Source organism: Mandrillus leucophaeus, unplaced genomic scaffold, assembly GCF_000951045.1.
Source record: "Mandrillus leucophaeus isolate KB7577 unplaced genomic scaffold, Mleu.le_1.0 Scaffold11, whole genome shotgun sequence".
In the NCBI taxonomy this organism is placed as follows: domain Eukaryota; kingdom Metazoa; phylum Chordata; class Mammalia; order Primates; family Cercopithecidae; genus Mandrillus; species Mandrillus leucophaeus.
In genome coordinates this window covers 2,665,641-2,682,427 of record NW_012099209.1, presented here as the reverse complement: position 1 = coordinate 2,682,427, position 16,787 = coordinate 2,665,641, and the positions used below count along the sequence as shown (strand labels likewise).

The following is a 16,787-nucleotide window of genomic DNA, read 5'->3' as shown; positions in this document are numbered from 1 at the left end:
TTTAGAAGAAGTCTCACCCTATTGCAACCTGGAGTGCAATGGCCCAATCTTGGCTCACTGCAACCTCTGCCTCCCCAGTTCAAGCAATTCTCCTGCCTCAGCCTCCTGAGTAGCTGGGATTACAAGCGCGTGCCACCATGCCTGGCTAATTTTTTGTATTTTTAGTAGAGGTGGGGTTTCACCATGTTGTCCAGGCTAGTCTCGAACTCCTGACCTCAAGGACCTCAGCCTTCCAAAGTACTGGGTTTACAGGTGTGAGCAACTGTGCCCAGCCAGGATGTCTTTTTTGTTTTGTTTTGTTTTTTGAGTCTCTGTTGCCCAGGCTGGAGTGCAATGGCGCAATCTTTGCTCACTGCAGCATCCACCTCCCAGGTTCAAGTGTTTTGCCTGCCTCAGCTTCCCGAGTAGCTGGGATTACAGGCGCCTGCCACCACTAATTTTGTATTTCTAAGTAGAGACAGGGTCTCACCATGCTAGCCAGGCTGGTCTGGAACTCCCAACCTCAGGTGATCTGCCCATCTCAGCCTCTCAAAGTGCTGGGATTACAGGCGTGAGCCACCGCGCCCAGCCCAGGGTGTCATTTGTAACCTACTCTAAGGATTTTTTTTTTTTTTTTTTTTTTTTTTTTTGAGATGGAGTCTCGCTCTGTCGCCCAGGCTGGAGTGCAGTGGCACGATCTCGGATCGCTGCAAGCTTCGCCTCCCAGGTTTACGCCATTCTCCTGCCTCAGCCTCCCAAGTAGCTGGGACTACAGGCGCCCGCCACGTCACCCGGCTAGTTTTTTTGTATTTTTTTAGTAGAGACGGGGTTTCACTGTGTTAGCCAGGATGGTCTTGATCTCCTGACCTCGTGATCCGCCCGTCTCAGCCTCCCAAAGTGCTGGGATTACAGGCTTGAGCCACCGCGCCCGGCCTATTTTTTGTGTTTTATGTATTTATTTTGTTTTTGAGATGGAGTCTCGGTCTTATTGCCCAGGCTGGAGTGCAATGGCATGATCTCTGCTCACTGCAACCTCCGCCTCCCGGGTTCAAGTGATTCTCCTGCCTCAGCCTCCTGAGTAGTTGAAGTTACAAGTGCCCACCACCACACCCAGCTAATTTTTTTGTATGTTTAGGAGAGACGGGGTTTCACCATGTTGGCCAGACTGGTCCCAAACTCAGGTGATCCGCCCGCCTTGGCGGATCTAATGCTGGGATTACAGGCGTGAGCCATGGCGCCCAGCCTGTTGATTTATTTTTTAACGTTTTCATCTCCCTGTGGAGTCTCTTTTCAAATGTATTTTCCTGTTCCTCTGTTTTGAGGTCTGACATTTGTTGCCTGGAAGCTGCAGTACAGCCCTTGGGGACACTCTGCACAGCTTGGGGCCTCTGAATCCCGTTGTGCCCTAGTCCTGGGCCCTGTTTCTTCTTCTCCTGAGGCCACACATCTGGCCATCCTGTTATCTAGCTGTGGCCCAGGTAGCTTCCCAACTGCCTGGAGGAGTGGCCCGAGCCTCTTTGCTGCCTGACAGCCCTGGGCTCACTGCCCTGCAGCCCCACCAGCAATAATGAGGACCTGGAGTAGAGCTGTGGGGGATGGCCCCGCAGCAACCTGTTGTCCCCTGAGGTCGTGGTGCCTCTTGCTCTGGGCCCTGGATTCTCTGGATCCTGCAACAGTCACCACTCATGCTTCTGCTATGCTTTCCGGTGTCTTCACTCCTCCTTTTGTCTCTGCCTTGCCTGTTCAGTGGACGCAAATGCCTGTCCTCAGTTTTCTGTCTTTAACTGGCAGTTCTGTTTATATCCACATGGTTCTCCTCTCAGGCCACCAGGGAAGTGACACCTGCAGTGGTCTGCAGCTGAGCCCATTGGTTAGGGAGATGGGCTCTAGGTGTCACTGGCTGACAGAATGGCCATGGCCCTGGACTTCAGTCTCCCTGCAGGGCCTGGAGTGGCACTAGGCTCCCCTGAGATGCACAACCCCTGGGAGTTGAACAGTTGGGTCAGAGAGGATACCCGTAAGCTGCAGGGTGGCTGGCGGGGGTGGGGGGTTGCACTTGCCCAGATCACATGGAGTGGGAGAAGGAGCATGCACTGGGGTGTTTCTTCCCTTCTTCCCCAGCTGCATCACCTGGTCATGCTGGTGGCTGCTCTGCCGCCCTCCAGATCCTGCTGTGACCTGGCTTCCAGGAAGGCTGTCTCATCCTAGGCCAGGGCCCTCCATTCTCTTCTGCATTTTGGACAGTTTCTGCAGTGAGCGTTCTGAACAGGATGAACAGCTATCTTTAAAAGCAGGGTCCAGCACCCTAGTGTGTGTCCCTGGTCTCTCTGGTAGCAGGCACCTACACAAAGTGACCCTCCTCTGGGCTCAGGGGGAGAGTGAGTGGGGAAGTCCTCCTTTGGGTGAAGCTGGGGGCAGGATGGGCTCAGGCCCAGGCTCCTGTGACCCCTTGGCCCTGCTCTGGATTTGGGAGCAGGGGGGTCCCTTCCTTGAGGCATCTCCACCGGGCCCCTATGTAGATACAGGCCTGGAGTCCTGCCTCTCCTTCGCAGGAAGCTGTGCCAGCCACAGAGCACCGGCAGCCTCCTTGGAGACCCTGCTGCCTCCAGTCCCCCAGGCGAGCGTGGGCGCTCGGCTTCACCCCCACAGGTAAATGGGGCAGGCCTGGGGTGGCTGTCCCGAGCACCTGCAGGGCACCCTGTGTTGCGTCAGTAACCTTTGTCACCTTCCTCACCAGCTCCTTGGAGCATGAGCTGCTCCGAGTTGAGCCGTCTCCCTCCGCCCAGGGACCAAGGGGGAAGCTGTCGGGTTGGGGTTGGGGGCAGATTCCTGCCATTGTGGCTGCAGCACCCCAGTGTCACAGTGCAGAACCTGGGACAGGGGGCAGCTCCCTGATGTGGGGTTGCCCCCGGACTTCCTGCTCCTGTGTCACAGCTATCGCTGGGGAAGCATGCTGAGCACAGCAACGCTTTAGACCAGTCCCCAGGGGTGGCCCACTCACACGCTGGGCCCTGCCCTCCCCCTGCATCTATCCCAGCAGGCTGATGGGCCCCAGGTGAGGCCACCCAGAGCAGTACCTGGGACCTGACTTGGTGCCCGGGCGCCCCCGTGTGGCCAGTGTGGGCTTTGCAGGCGGCACTGGGTTTTCTGGCTGGGCCCAGCCGCTCTGTGCTCCCCTCTAAAATGGTCTCTGTTCCTCTCCAGAAACGGCCACAGCCTCCTGATTTCATCGACCCCCTAGCCAACAAGAAACCCCGGATATCGCACTTCACTCAGAGAGCTCAACCTGCCATCAATGGGAAGCTGGGCATGCCCGATGGCCGTGAGGCCCTGCTGCCCACCCCGGGCCCGCCAGCCAGCACGGACACCCTCAGCTCCAGCACTCACCTGCCCCCGCGGCTGGAGCCCCCAAGGGTCCATGACCCCCTGGCCGACGTCAGCAATGACCTGGGCCACAGCGGCCGGGACTGTGAGCACGGAGAGGTGGCTGCCCCAGCCCCTACTGCGCGCCTCGGCCTGCCCCTGCTGACGGACTGTGCCCAGCCCAGCAGGCCCCACAGCAGCCCCTCGCGCAGCAAGCCCAAGAAGAAGTCCAAGAAGCACAAAGACAAGGAGAGGGCGTCTGAGGACAGGCCCCGGGCCCAGCCTCCAGACTGTGCACCTGCCACCCATGCCACCCTCGGAGCCCCAGCAGACGCCCCAGGTAGGTGCCCAGGCAGGAGGGCGCTGCTGGGACTGCAAGTACCGGCCCCACACCCGCCTCACCTTCATGGGGTGTCGAGGGGGCTCACGCTGTAGAAGCTGGGAGAGGGAGCCCTGTTGCCCCAGGCCCTGTCAGATTCGCCCTGTGTGCCCGGCACCTGGCACCCTGTGTTCCTGCATCTGGTCCTCTCCCTGCCCATCTGGAGTGCCCGGTGTCACTTGCAGTCAATGTGCCAGGCCAACACTGGGGGTCGGAGGCCCAGAGCCTTGTGGGGAACTGAGGCCACGGAAGGGGCTAACATGCGGAGAGGAATGGGGCCTAGGCCCCAGCTCTGACTGCAGGGAAGCCCCAGGAACCAGGGACATGCTGAGGTCTGCTGGGGTTCAGGGAAGGCAGTAGGGGCCCAGGCAAGCGAGCCCTATTCAGGGAGAGGCAGTGCAGGTGCGGATAGGCAGATCCTGGTGGGAGAGGGATAGCACCTGGACCTCCGTAGGCCCCGTACGACTGTTGTAGAGTGTAGGTTTCTGCTGTGGGCCAGGGCCTGGCAGGCTGGAGTTGGGGAGCCAGGAGACCTGGGCAGCTCCGAGCCCACAGCCCAGGCACCTGAACCGAGCAGCAGTAGCACCCGCCCAGCACCATGGCCATGAGCCTGTGCAGCTGTTTGTTTACAGGAACCAGCAGAAGCAGCGGCCAGCGTGCAGTGGCTGTTCTACCGCCATGTGTGGCAGGGGCTGCAGTGGTCCCATGTGGTGATGGCGGCCAGTTGCAGATAGCCACCTCGCTCTCAGCGCCGGCTGGCCCAGGGCAGCCCACGTGGTGTCACCTGTTGTGTTTTTGGGTTGTGTCTCTGGGGAGGAGGCTGAGTCAGGGGCATTCCTGGGATGAGGATGGGAGCCCTTCTTCCATTATAGCTTTGCGTTGCTCAGAGGGCCATGCCCCGTCCCCCACTGTGGCTGGAGAGCAGGTCCTCACAACTGTGGCTGGGTCTTACTGGATAGGAAGGACGACTTTTGGGGTTGGGTCAGCCCTGCCTTGTGCTGGGCTTCCCACCTCCCGTGGGACTGCATGTGGAGGCCGAAGGGGAGAAGGTGGCCTCACTCCCTGGGCAGGCTCTCTGACCAGGGCCATGCTTAGGGCAGGACTCCTGATTCCCAGGACACACCCACACCCCACAGCCAGACCTGGGCCAGGATCTGTCTCAAATGGCCCAGGTCCAGGGTCCACAGACCACTCTGGGCTGTGTCCCTTCCTTGGATACCCAGTGCCTAGCTGCCAAGACAGGCCTGGGGACTCAAGGTGGTTTCCTATCTGGCCTGGTGCATGTCGGCCCCTAGGCAGCTCATCCCCGGCCTAGGTGCTGTCATCTCTACCACAGGTGAGAAAGTGCAAACCAGGGGTAGATGTCCCAAGCACCAAGAAAAGGACAGTAGAGTCACCAGAAGCTGAGCCTGGTGCTGGTGGTCCATGTTACCCAGGGTCCCAAAGGTGGTACATGTGCCTGTGCCCCTGTCCGGGACAAGCAAGTAGAGAGATGTGGGCTGTGAAGGGACAGATAGGGAGAGGAGCTGCTGTGGGGGTGTTCCCTGGGGCCCCAAAGCAGGGACCAGCTTGGCCGGCCCCACACAGCCAGAGCTGAGTGGGAGTGGGGGCCGCTGAGGTTTGCCAAGGGCTGGACTTTGAAGGGCCCACTGGTGCCAGGTTGAGCTGACCCTGAGCCTTGATTTCCCCATTTGTCATCCTAGCTGGTGAAGATCTTGGGGCCTGTCAAATGCGGTGATGTTGATCAGCCTGACACATGGCAGTTACCTGTCCTAGAATACCCACAGAGGCCACTCTGGCGGGAGCATGGGCTTGGCTTTCCCAGCTGTGCCTTGCCTGTCACTTCCTTCTGGCCTGGACCAGGGTCAGATTCATTCAATACATGCCCAGTGGGTTGCAGCCCTGGGAAGGCCACAGCCTTTTAAAGACAACCCAGGTGGGGGTGGTGGCGATTTTGAAGGCAGTGCCTGACCCAGAGTTGGGACTGTTAAAAACTTTGTGGGGAGTGAGCTTTGTCCACTTTTGGGAATTTGGCAGCAGAGAAGCTGCTGTGGTCAGCCCAGGTGTTACACTGAGAGAGAGGGCTCAGCAAACTGGAGATCGCAGACTCCTGCTCTCTCAGGGGATAGTGCAGAGGGCCCCTGAAAATGTGCACGAGGGCCAGGCACAGAGGCTCTGCCTGTAATCCCAGCATGTTGAGAGGCCAAGTCAAGAGGATCACTTAAGTCCAGGAGTTCAAGACCAGCCTGGGCAATATAGGAGAGCCTCTTCATCTCTACTAAAAAGTAAAAAAAAAAAAAAAATTCACCAGCTGTGGTGGTTCACACCTATAATCCCAGTGCTTTGGAAGGCCAATTCAGGAGGACTGCTTGAGGTCAGGAGTTTGAGACCAGCCTGGGCAACACAGTTGGACCCCATCTCTACAAAAAATGTTTTTAATTAGCTGGGCATGGTGGCATATGCCTATAGTCCCACCTATTTGGGAGGCTGAGGCAAGAGGATCACTTGAGCCCAGGAGTTCAAGGTTGTAGTAAGCCATGATCGCACCATTGCAACTCCAACCTGGGTGGCAGAGCAAGACCCTGTCTCTTAAAAAAAAAAAAAAAAAAAAAAGTGTACTGAGGATACATCTGAAATTGATAAAATCATTTCTGTATTGGAAAGAAAGTCACTGCAAGAAGGCCTAGGAAACGCACTAAATTGTAGTTGTGATCTGAGGGGATGAGGCGACTGTGGTCCTAGGTGACGGGCACTTCAGTCCTCCTGCCCTTCCTCCCTGATTGCCAAACCCTCAGGGGTGTTGTCATATGTGGCCAGGGCACCCCACCACATGGCTGAGGAGCAGGACAGCTGCCTGGGGTCCCATCTAGCCATCAGCTGTGCAGCTTTGGGCAGGCCCCTGAAGGGCTGAAGGGCTGAGCATCATCATGGACGCTTTGCTCACGGATGGCCGATTGGGGTGGCCCATGGGCTCCTCTGGCTGGCCCTGTCCTGGAGCTGCCTTGTGGAGCCTGCAATTCAGTGTCTAGTGGAAAGGACGGGACGATCTGGGTGGGGTGCAGACCAAGGGCCTGGAACTTTGTCAGCAGCAAGAGATGCAGGCCCTGCTGGCCATCTTGTCTTTGTCCTGCCTGGCCAGAGACTGGGATGCCCCAGAGACTCAGGTCAGGCCAGGGGTCATTTGTTTTCAGCTTAGTGACCTTTGACATGCAGTCAGTAGAGGCAGCAAAGACCTGGCCTGGGGGAAGCTCTGACCGGTTGTGCAGGCTTTGGCCCTGCAGTTCCCTGACCTGTCTGCTGTTTGCCAAGAATGTGACTGTGGTGATGCCTGGGCGCTCTGTGTCTTGCAGGGCTTTGCCCTGGACACGCAGGTGCACGTTGAACTCTGCTCGACACCTGCAGGGCATGTCCAGGTCCAGCAGCCCACAGTTGCCAGGTGCCAGGTGCTCAGCCCTTGCACCTGCCACACAGTCATCCCCTCTGCCGTCCCTCCATGTCCCTCCAGCAGCAAAGCGTGCACTTTTGACGCATGTCCCCATCCTGGCGTGCTTCCTGCAGACCGGTGCCATGGGTGCAGACTCAGGAGGTATGTGTTTGTTCTCGTAGGTGTAAACGGAAGCTGCAGCGTTTCCAGTGTTCCCACATCCACGTCGGAGACGCCCGACTACTTGCTGTGAGTGTTTGTCCGGGCCCTGCAGGCCAGTCCTCCCTTTTCTGGGTTCAGACCCCCTCCCCCAGCACTGCAGGTTATCAGAGGCAGAAAGCCACTGCAAGTCTGAGTATGTGAATTCCAAACATAGCAGCCTTTTCTGGGCCAGTCCCCCTCATAAGCCAGGGGATCACCCGAGAGGCCAGGCCGCCGGCAGAGCCAGGATAGCCGCTGCCTGGGTGGAGCTGGGTCCTACCAGCCTCCACTTAGTGGCCCCTCTCTCCTATCTCAGGAAGTACGCAGCCATCTCCTCTTCGGAGCAGCGCCAGAGCTACAAGAATGACTTCAATGCCGAGTACAGCGAGTACCGCGACCTGCACGCCCGCATTGAGCGCATCACGCGGCGGTTCACGCAGCTCGACGCCCAGCTCCGGCAGCTCTCCCAGGGCTCCGAGGAGTATGAGGTAGAGCCTCCCCGCTGTCTGCTGTGCCCCGGCTCTGGCAGGAGCCAGGGCCCATTTGGGCGCGTACCATCGCCACCACGAGCCTACTGGCCTGCTTGGTGGCCCCAGAGTCTGGCCCTTCCCCAGGCAGCACTTCTCCCCCTGGTGCACTCCATGCGGCAATTCCATGGTTCTGGCCTGGCCCTGGGGCCCTGTTGTGGGAGTCCTTGAAGGCAGCCCAGCTTGTCAGCCTCCTTTGCAGTGGGGACAGCTGTGACCCACCTCCTTGGGTGGGGGCAATCCAGGGTACATGGATCCCCACACGTTTGAGCACTGGGGGTCCTCTCACAGCCCAGGATGCAGGGCTCTTGGTACCTGTGCCACACCTTCGGGAGACTCCGCAACTGAGCCCTGTCCAGCACCCTGGAGCCCATCCATGCTGCCACAACTGTAGCAGGGGGAGGTGACAGGTCCCTGTGTTTGTGGTCCCCTGGCTTGAGCTCACAGCTCCTTCAGCTGCCCTGTGTAGACAGAGTCTCCACCCTCAGCCACAGCCTTGGACACAGCCTCTCCACCTGCCACCTTCTGAAACTGGTGACCTGACTGCAGGGCTGGGCCCCGATTAATCAGATGCCGGGGTATCTCCCGGCCAAAGCCCCTTTGGCTTCCGAAGAAGACGACTCATGATAGGGTTCTAGGGGCTGCAAGCCACGGCTTCTTGGGGCATCTCTCCCTCCCCTCCCTCTTTGCTGCATGCCCTGCCCAGCCCCCCATCCCAGCCCTGCCGCGACATGGATACTTCCTTGTATCACACCCCCATGACAGCGGTGCGCCACCTGCTCTTGCCTCCAAGGGACCCGGCAACCTTTCCCTCATGCCCCATCCACTCTGGAGCTACAGTCGCTGCAGACCCATGGGGTGTGACTTGCCCCTGTACTTGAGGCTGCCCCACCTTCCCACCCCTCACCCTTCTCAGAGCACCTGGGACCACTCAATTTGAGTTTCCTGCAAGCGGGGATGCATTCTATCATCTCAAAATTTTGTTTTTCTTCTAGACTACTCGAGGGCAGATTTTGCAGGAATATAGAAAAATCAAAAAGGTGAGTGTCTCTTGTGTTGGGATGGGCTCCAAGTGAGCCATGGGAGCCGGAGGGAGGAGGGTGGGCCCGGGGCAACCTCCCTGCCTGCTACTTCTAAGGTGTGGGGGAAGAGCCTTTGGGTCTGAGGCCAAAGTTGCCCCGCCTCCCCCAGCCAAGTCTTCAGCCGTGGCATCCCGGCCCAGCCACACAAGCTGAGGAGGTGCGGGGAACCAACTCCCACTCTGCCCTTGGACCACAACCCTCCTTGCTGGGCACCAAGCCCAGGTTTTTGGTGGGGGGGGTGGGCACTGGCCTGCTCACAGCGGGGAGCAGCACCCAGGGAGACTCTGTCCTGAGCATGACTGTGCTGTCCCGCAGACCAATACCAACTACAGCCAGGAGAAGCACCGCTGCGAGTACCTGCACAGCAAGCTGGCCCACATCAAGAGACTCATCGCCGAGTACGACCAGCGGCAGCTGCAGGCTTGGCCCTAGCCGCCCGCCCCGATGGCGGGGATCTGGGAGGGTGGGGGGAGCAAAAAGCCGGGAGAGAGGATTTATTTAAAAAAATAAACCCAAGGAAGATGCTCATCTGAGCCAGCACCGCCGGCTTTCAGGGCAGCCCCTGCAGACATCTCGCCCTGGCGGGTGGCTGCAAGCCCACCTCGGCCCTCCCTGCGCCTCCTGAGCAGTCCCTGCCTATGACGGGCTCCCCAGAAGCCCACTGCCTCCTCCCTGGCTGCAGCCCCCCGGGTTCAGCCTCCTCTCTCGCCAGAAGACTCCTAGGCCCTCAGGGCGGCGCGCCTGCCTTTTCTAGTTTTATACAAAGACAGCCACTTTTAGCTACTGCTAATGAGACTTGAGTCTATTTTTGTACAAAAGAAAAGCAAAATCTTTTTTCTAAACCTGTGCCTCCCTCTCCTCGGACACCCAGGGTCTAGCCGCTGCCCTGGGTCCTGCCTGCAGTATTACAGAGGCCGTCGAAAGGTGCAGCCGCGTTCTGAGGGCGCGGGGACTGGGCACGTGGCCTCTGCTAGTCTCTGGCTCTATGTTTAGGCACCCCCGTCCCCAGCCTCTCCTCCTCGGGCAGGGTCTCTGCTCCAGCAAGCAAATGGGGTGGCCTGGGTGGCTATTTTGAGAACTCCAGCTGGTGTCCCCAGGCAGCTGCTCAGAGCCAAGGGGGCAGAGGGCTTTTGGCGCCCCCAGGCTTGCCCTGTTATTTGAGGCCCTCAGCTGTCGGGGGCCACTGTGCTTCTGTGCTCCAAGTTGAGACTCGGCTGCAGCGGCGTCAGATTTACTTTGCAATGTCCTCGGTTTCCCATTTGCTGCTGCTGCTCATTCCGCACTGTTGAGACCTTGTAGTCTCGATGCTGCTGGCCTCCCTCCGTCCCTCTGTCCACTTGTGGGTCCTGGGGTCGTTTTAGCAGAGCCACCGCCAAGGTTTGCACTCAGGGAGGGGCTGATGGAGGGCTGGGTGCCTTGGGGTCAGGGAGGCCCCAGGGACCCGTGGGCAGAGCTGGGGAGCCAGGAGGATGGGTCCGCCTGCTCTGGGGGTGCAGGCTGTGCAGACACCCCAATTGCTGCTTTGTTGCTGTGCCTACTCTAGCGTCCCCCAAAGCATCGGGGGGCCACGCAAGTGTGCGTGTGTGTGCGTGTGTGGGGACCCCCCAGGGCATGGTGGGGTCTGAGGCGTGTGTTCCCATTTAGGGCTGAATGAAGCCATGACTTGGGAAGGTGGTGGTGGGGGTGGCTGTGACTCAGGGCCCAGGGATCACATGGGGGTCACTGCTGCCATCAGCAGTCAGGCAGGGAGAGCAGAAATGCAAAAATACAGATGTGTCTATTTTTCTAAACTGGGGGGTGGAGGGGTGCCTCCTGATAGCTTCCAAAAAGCTGACCATGGAGGACCCACAGTGCATCCCACCCCTGCCCAAGAGTCTCTCTCCTTTGGGATCCCCGGGTTCCCAGAGCTCCGAGGAAACTGATCCTTCATGTTTCAATAGCTGTTGTTGTTTTTCTCTTCTGCGACGGCCAGGGAAGGGCCGAGCAGGCTCCAGGGGGCCTCCAGGGTCAGCTGGACCCCGCTGTGTTGCCCGCAGCCAGCCCTGCAGACATGAGTGAGGTGGGATAATTTCAGGAGGTCCCAGCCTGGGACTGCCCGCCCCTCTGCCCTGGGAACCAGTCCAAGGGGCTGTCAGTTGAATTTGCCTTTTTGTTGTTGTTGTTGTTTTTGTTGTTTATTTGTTCTCCTTTTAAGGAATTATGAAGCTAAGAAAAGTTTTGTGTTTTGGGGGTTGGTGGACAAAGTTCTAGCTGATTAAATATGGTCTAACTTATTGATACTATTTTTTTTCTTTTAATGTTGTACTGTGGAGAAAAACTATTTTGAGCCATGGGGTTGGTGTTTACAAGAACTTTCCACTTTTGCCAAAATGTTACAATTGAAAGGCATCTGCGTCTTCAGTTTCCTAATATTTTCTTAAAAGATCTAGTGTCCTTTTTGTACACTAAACAGGTGAATGCTGACTTTTTTCATTCTCCAATAAATTTCACTGAACTGAACCCGGCAGCCCAGACTGCCTGGCTGGTGTGTGTGTGGTGTGTGGTGTGTGGTGTGTGGTGTGTGGTGTGTGGGTGCTGGTGTATCTGTGTTTGTGGTGTATGGTGTGTGTGTGTGTGGTGTGTGTGGATGTGTAGTATATCTGTGTCGGTGTGTGTTGGGTGTGATGTGTGGGTGTGTAGTGTGTGGTTAGGGTGTGTGTTGGATGTGTGTGTTGTATGTGTGGGTGTGTTGGGGTGTGGGGTATCTATGAGGGTATGTGGGTGTGTTAGGGTGTGGGTTCTGTGTTGGTGTGTGTGGTTTATCTGGGGATGTTAGGGTGTGGGTGTTTGTGGGTGTTGTGTGGGTGTGTTGGTGTGGGTGTAGTGTATCTGGGTGCGTGGTGTTAGGGTGTGGTGTATCTGGACGTGTGTGTTAGGGTGTGGGTGTGTGGGTGTCGTGTATGTGTGGGGTGTGGGGGTGTTGGGGTGTGCAGTGTGGGGTGGTGTGTGTGGTATTGGTGTGTGGGTGTGTGGTGTGTGTTGGTGTGGGTTTGGTGGGTGTGGTATGTGTTGGGGGTGTGTGGTGTGTGTTGGTGTGTGTGTTGGGTGTGTTGGGGTGTGTGTGTGGTGTGAGGGTGTGGTGTGTGTTGGGGTGTGTAGGTGTGTGCGTGGTGTGAAGGCATGTGTTTTGGGTGTGGTGTTGGTGTGTTGGGTGTGTGGTGTGTGTTGGCAGTGTGATGTGGGGGTGTGGTATGTGTTGGGGGTGTGGTGGGGTGTGGTGTCGGGGTGTGGTATGTGTTGGTGTGGTGTGGGTGTGTGGTGTGGTGTGGGTATGTGGTGTGGGGTATGTGGTGTGTGTTGGGTATGTGGTGTGTGTTGGGTGTGTGAGGGTGTGGTGTGTGTTGGGGTGTGTAGGTGTGTGTGTGGTGTGAGGGTGTGGTGTGTGTTGGGGGTGTGTGTTGGGTGTGTGTTGGGGTGTGGTGTGTGTTGGGGTGTGTGTGTGGTGTGCGGGTGTATCACAGCCTGGTTTCTGTGGTGGCTGTCCCTGTCCAGTGGTTGGGGGTGGGCTGGCATTGGGAGGTGATGTGGCCTGGAGCTGCCATAGTGAGGAGGGGTTGTTCAGGGGCTGGCTGGGACCAGATGAGAAGGCAAAGTTTGCAGCCTACCTGAGCCGTTGCCCAAGAAAGGACCAAATCAGAGGGCCCTGTAGGTGATGGGGGGGAGCAGCCATAGCGGGTGTATGAGCAGAGCAGTACCCTCTGGTAGGGTGGGCTTAACCCAGCATTGGGATTCCTTGGCCCCCTGTGGCATCAAAGGCTACAGGAGAGGGGCTGGGGATGGGGGAAACCAGATGTGACTGTCTTCCTTTGATGAAAACAGCAGCAGGTAACGGTAATATTTTATTACCTGTTCTTTCCACACTGGGGCAGGGGCATCCCCTGTGCCACTAGTGGGGATGGGTTTAAGACCTGGTAGGAGCGGCGGCGGTGCAGGTGGAACTGGAGAACATAACGCTCATCCTGCCGGCCAAGGGCAAGAGGGGGTGCATTTAATAAGAGATAACACGGAAGAATAGGACCATGGGCAAAGGTCCTGGGCCTGCAGCTGTGGGGCCTGGTCTCCCTGCCGGTCCGTGGCCTTGGCCTATGTTCTAAGGCCACCCAGGAGTCTGAGGGGCGCGGGAGGGGAAGTCATGCAACCCAGCGGGGCAGCATGTACCCTGCTCCCAGCATAGCCTGGCCATGCTGTTCTCCCAGGATAACATCTCTGTCCCCACATCCCAGGGCCAACATCAACCTCCTCCAGCCCACGGTCCTGCCTCTCCTGGCCCTTCAGCACCAGCCCTGAGCCAACAGCCCAGCAATACTCTGGCCATCACCCCCACAGCCCACAGAGGCCACAGTCAGTCTCTTGATCTTCCTCAGCCATGGATGCCATCAGTCCAGTGCCCCGGGTATCCAGGAGAGCCTTCCCACCCTCATGACCTGGGCATCATGGTGGAGAGGGGCTCAGGCCTGCTAACCCCTCTCCTGCCACCTGCCAGGGGTCCCAATTGTCCTCTTTCCACTGGCACCCCTGTTCCTGCAGCCCCCTCCTGTACCAAGCTCCACCTGGGCTCTGCAACACAGCAGTGACTGAGAGAGCCTCATCCCGGCCTTCAGGGAGCCCAGTTTGCTGGGGGATGGCAGTGCATCTCACCACCCACTTCAGCACAGCCAGGCCTGACTGGAGGGGCCAAATCCCCTCCCTCAGCCTTGTCAACTGCTGGGAGTGGAAGCAGCCCAGCCTCTACGCCGAATCCCTCCAGCTGCCCCATGCCAGCTCCCATCCTCCGGCACCCCCGACAGGTGGCCCTGTGAACACAGGGGCTCCCCGGGGCTGGGTCTTGGGACCTTCCTTCCTCATGTCTCTCAACTACACAGGTTCCTGAATTGCCTGTTTCCTTGAGGCACAAGATTCCCTGATTCTCTGATCCTCCAATACCTACAGGATGTCCAACAGTTCCATTCCCAGAAATGGTATCGGACTCCACAAGTTATGGGGGTCAGTCCCACAGGGCTGCACCCAGGTCAGATGCCACCCATACTTCTGGCAAGCAGGCTAATAAATTGGGAGTTCCCACCACCCCCACTTCAGGTTTGATAATTTGCTAGAACAGCTCACAGAACTCCAGAAAATGCTCACAGTTAAATGGAGGAGGGGCACAGGGCAAGGTATGGGGCGGGCCATGAAGCTTCCATGCCTTTTCCAGGCGTGCCACCCTCCCAGCGCCTCCATATTGTCCCCTAAACCCCATTATTTTTATTTATTTTTTATTTTATTTTATTTTTTTTTTTTGAGACAGGGTCTTACTCTGTTGACCAGGCTGGAGTGCAGTGGTACAATCACGGCTCACTGCAGCCCACACCCCCTGAGCTCAGGTGATCCTCCCACCTCAGCCTCCCACACAGCTGGGACTACAGGCACGCGCCAAGCCAGGCTACTTTTCTTTGTTGTTTGTATTGAGATGGTGTTTCCCCGTGTTGCCCAGGCTGGTCTCAAACTCCTGGGCTCAAGTGATCCGCCCTCTTTGGCCTCCCAAAGTGCTAGGATTACAGGCATGAGCCACCGTGCCTGGCCGACTGCCTATTTTTTGGCTTAGGTTCTATGAAGAATGTGTATCAGTGTGAGGAAACACTTTGTAGATCTTAAAGGGAGCAGACTGGGTGGGGGAGAGGGGCCAGCCTGCCCAGACTTCCTGGGTTCTGGGTAGCATTCCTTCCTCCAGGGTATGGGCAGGACCCTCCTGGAATGACGGTCTTCAAGGGAGCAGGCAGAGAGTGACCTTTGCCGGCTTTGTGGCTTTTTTTTCTTTTTTTTTTCTTTTTTTTAGGGGAGAAGGGCAACAGTTTCTCTGACCTGCCTTGGGAAGAGGAATTCTGGTTTCTATGGTTTCCAGAGGAGAAAGGGGCTAGAGGTAGGAGGGCAGGAGAAGGTCGGAAAGACTCAATTCTGAGCTTTCCGATGCCCTGCTCAGGGCCAAGGCCTTGAGGGTGGTGGGGGCGGCGGGGGGAGGTTCTGTTTTCTGAGCCCCATCTCATTTGCATATATGTGATTGATTAAATCATTGGCCACTGGTGATTGAGCTCAATGTCTAACCAAGAACCAGGAACAACCAAATACTCTTTCACACTCCCTATCCCAGCCCTCAGCGTCTGCTCAAGACCCCAAACTGCCTCCCACGTAGCCAATTTTTCATCTGCCCTGCCTGGGTGGCTCAGGTGGCTTAGCCTGTAGTCTTCTTTCAGTGAACTCTTCTTCACGTCTCAAAACCCTTGCCAGCAGCCCCCTCATCTGGGGAGCCTGTCTTGCAGGGGCCCTGCCTGTGAGTTCTCACCCACTGGGGACAGGGGTGTCCCAGTCCACTCCAACTCCCTCAGACTGGGGCCCCTTCAGGGTGAGGCCTGGACCCAGAGTCTTAAGCCCTCATCCTCCAAGGTCAGGCCCTGTCTCTTGCAAACGTTCCCAACTATCCACCTTTTGGGCCAGTTCCAGTGGTGGAAACTTTCCGGCCTCCAGGCGCTTGTTTTGGAAAGTTCCTGGGGGAGCTGCCCCGGCCTGCCCGCTGGGTTCCCACGCTCTCTTATCAGCAAGCATGAGGGGGGCGCCCTGCTGTGCAGGCCTCATTCCTCCCCTGCCTGGGCCCTGCCCGCCTGTGCGTCCCCTCCCCTTCCCAGCGAACAACCTCCCCCTCCGGTCCACCCCTGCCAAGCCCTGCTGCAGGTGGGGAAACAGGCCAAACAGGCCCCATCCTTGTGAGCCCCGTGGGGACAGAGTAACTTTGTCCCCTCTGAGATGGATGGGAGCGGACATGGGGAGCCAGGGGATGGGACTGCCTGGTAGGTGCTGCTGCCCACGAAGGGGGAGTAGGTGGCAGCGTGGCTCCGAGGAGATTCTGGCTTTGAAGTTCTGGTCCTCTGCCTGTTTCCCCTGCAGTGTCTCTGACCCAGAACTCCTACCCCCCCACCCAGAGGTCCAGATTCCCTGCCCAGCTCCACTCCATGGCTTATGGCTGGGCTCGTGCCTCATTGTCCTCTTGTAAAGGGGGAATAGGCAGCCATGCGCCCCTGGGGGCTGCGGAGCGAGCAAGGTGAACCTATACGCGCCGCGCTCGTGGACGCCCGGCCACTTCCGCCAGACGAGGACCCGATGGCCACGATGGCTCTGCGTTGTCGGGCCTCGAACCGGGTCTCCAGACATTGGGCCCCTCCCCCCAACGCGGGAGAGGCGGGGAAGGGGGCGGGGCGGGGGCGGGGCCGCAGCGCTTTTCTCCGGAGGTCGCGCGCCCGAGAGCCCGCGCTGTTAGCCACCGCTGCCTGAGTCGACTCTGCGCCGGTGAGTGCGGTTCGGGGCGGGGATGGCCTCCCTGGGCACCCAGGCTGGCTTGGCCCGGCCACTTAGAGTCCCCGCTGACCCCCCTGCTCACCCCTGGACTCCAGCCCGCAACGATGGAGGCCGCCGCCCAGTTCTTCGTCGAGAGCCCGGACGTGGTCTACGGCCCCGAGGCCATCGAGGCGCAATACGAGTACCGGACGACGCGCGTCAGCCGCGAGGGCGGCGTCCTCAAGGTGGACCAGGGGGTTGGGGAAGGGGGCATGCTAGGGAGAGCGGGGCGGCGCGGGGAGAAGCGCATGGGACCCGGGGTTCACTGCGCGGCCTGTCTCCAGGTGCACCCCACGTCCACGCGCTTCACCTTCCGGACCGCCCGGCAGGTGCCCCGGCTTGGGGTCATGCTTGTCGGCTGGGGCGGGAACAACGGCTCCACACTCACTGCCGCGGTGCTGGCCAACCGGCTGCGTCTGTCCTGGCCCACG

At 58.5% G+C, this 16,787-nt stretch overlaps 2 protein-coding genes across 5 annotated transcripts in view; both read left to right on the top strand.

Moving 5' to 3' along the window:
* Positions 1-11,454, top strand: part of ELL (elongation factor RNA polymerase II) — a 52,656-nt gene extending 41,202 nt beyond the window's left edge. The window contains exons 7-12 of the mRNA XM_011991284.1: positions 2,532-2,628; positions 3,184-3,682; positions 7,328-7,394; positions 7,663-7,834; positions 8,869-8,913; positions 9,271-11,454. Of these exons, the coding sequence (XP_011846674.1) occupies positions 2,532-2,628; positions 3,184-3,682; positions 7,328-7,394; positions 7,663-7,834; positions 8,869-8,913; positions 9,271-9,387 (997 nt within the window). The 3' untranslated portion in view covers positions 9,388-11,454. The remainder of the gene's footprint in view (positions 1-2,531; positions 2,629-3,183; positions 3,683-7,327; positions 7,395-7,662; positions 7,835-8,868; positions 8,914-9,270) is intronic.
* Positions 11,455-15,757: 4,303 nt separating this feature from the next.
* Positions 15,758-16,787, top strand: part of ISYNA1 (inositol-3-phosphate synthase 1) — a 3,962-nt gene continuing 2,932 nt past the window's right edge. The window contains exons 1-3 of one of the 4 annotated variants that reach the window (XM_011990344.1): positions 15,758-16,308; positions 16,413-16,541; positions 16,641-16,787. The exon at positions 16,641-16,787 is cut by the window's right edge and continues 10 nt beyond it. In XM_011990344.1, the coding sequence (XP_011845734.1) occupies positions 16,422-16,541; positions 16,641-16,787 (267 nt within the window). In that variant the 5' untranslated portion in view covers positions 15,758-16,308; positions 16,413-16,421. Of the gene's footprint in view, positions 16,542-16,640 lie in introns of all 4 variants that reach the window. The other 3 variants (XM_011990362.1, XM_011990354.1, XM_011990370.1) reach the window with 3 other exon arrangements.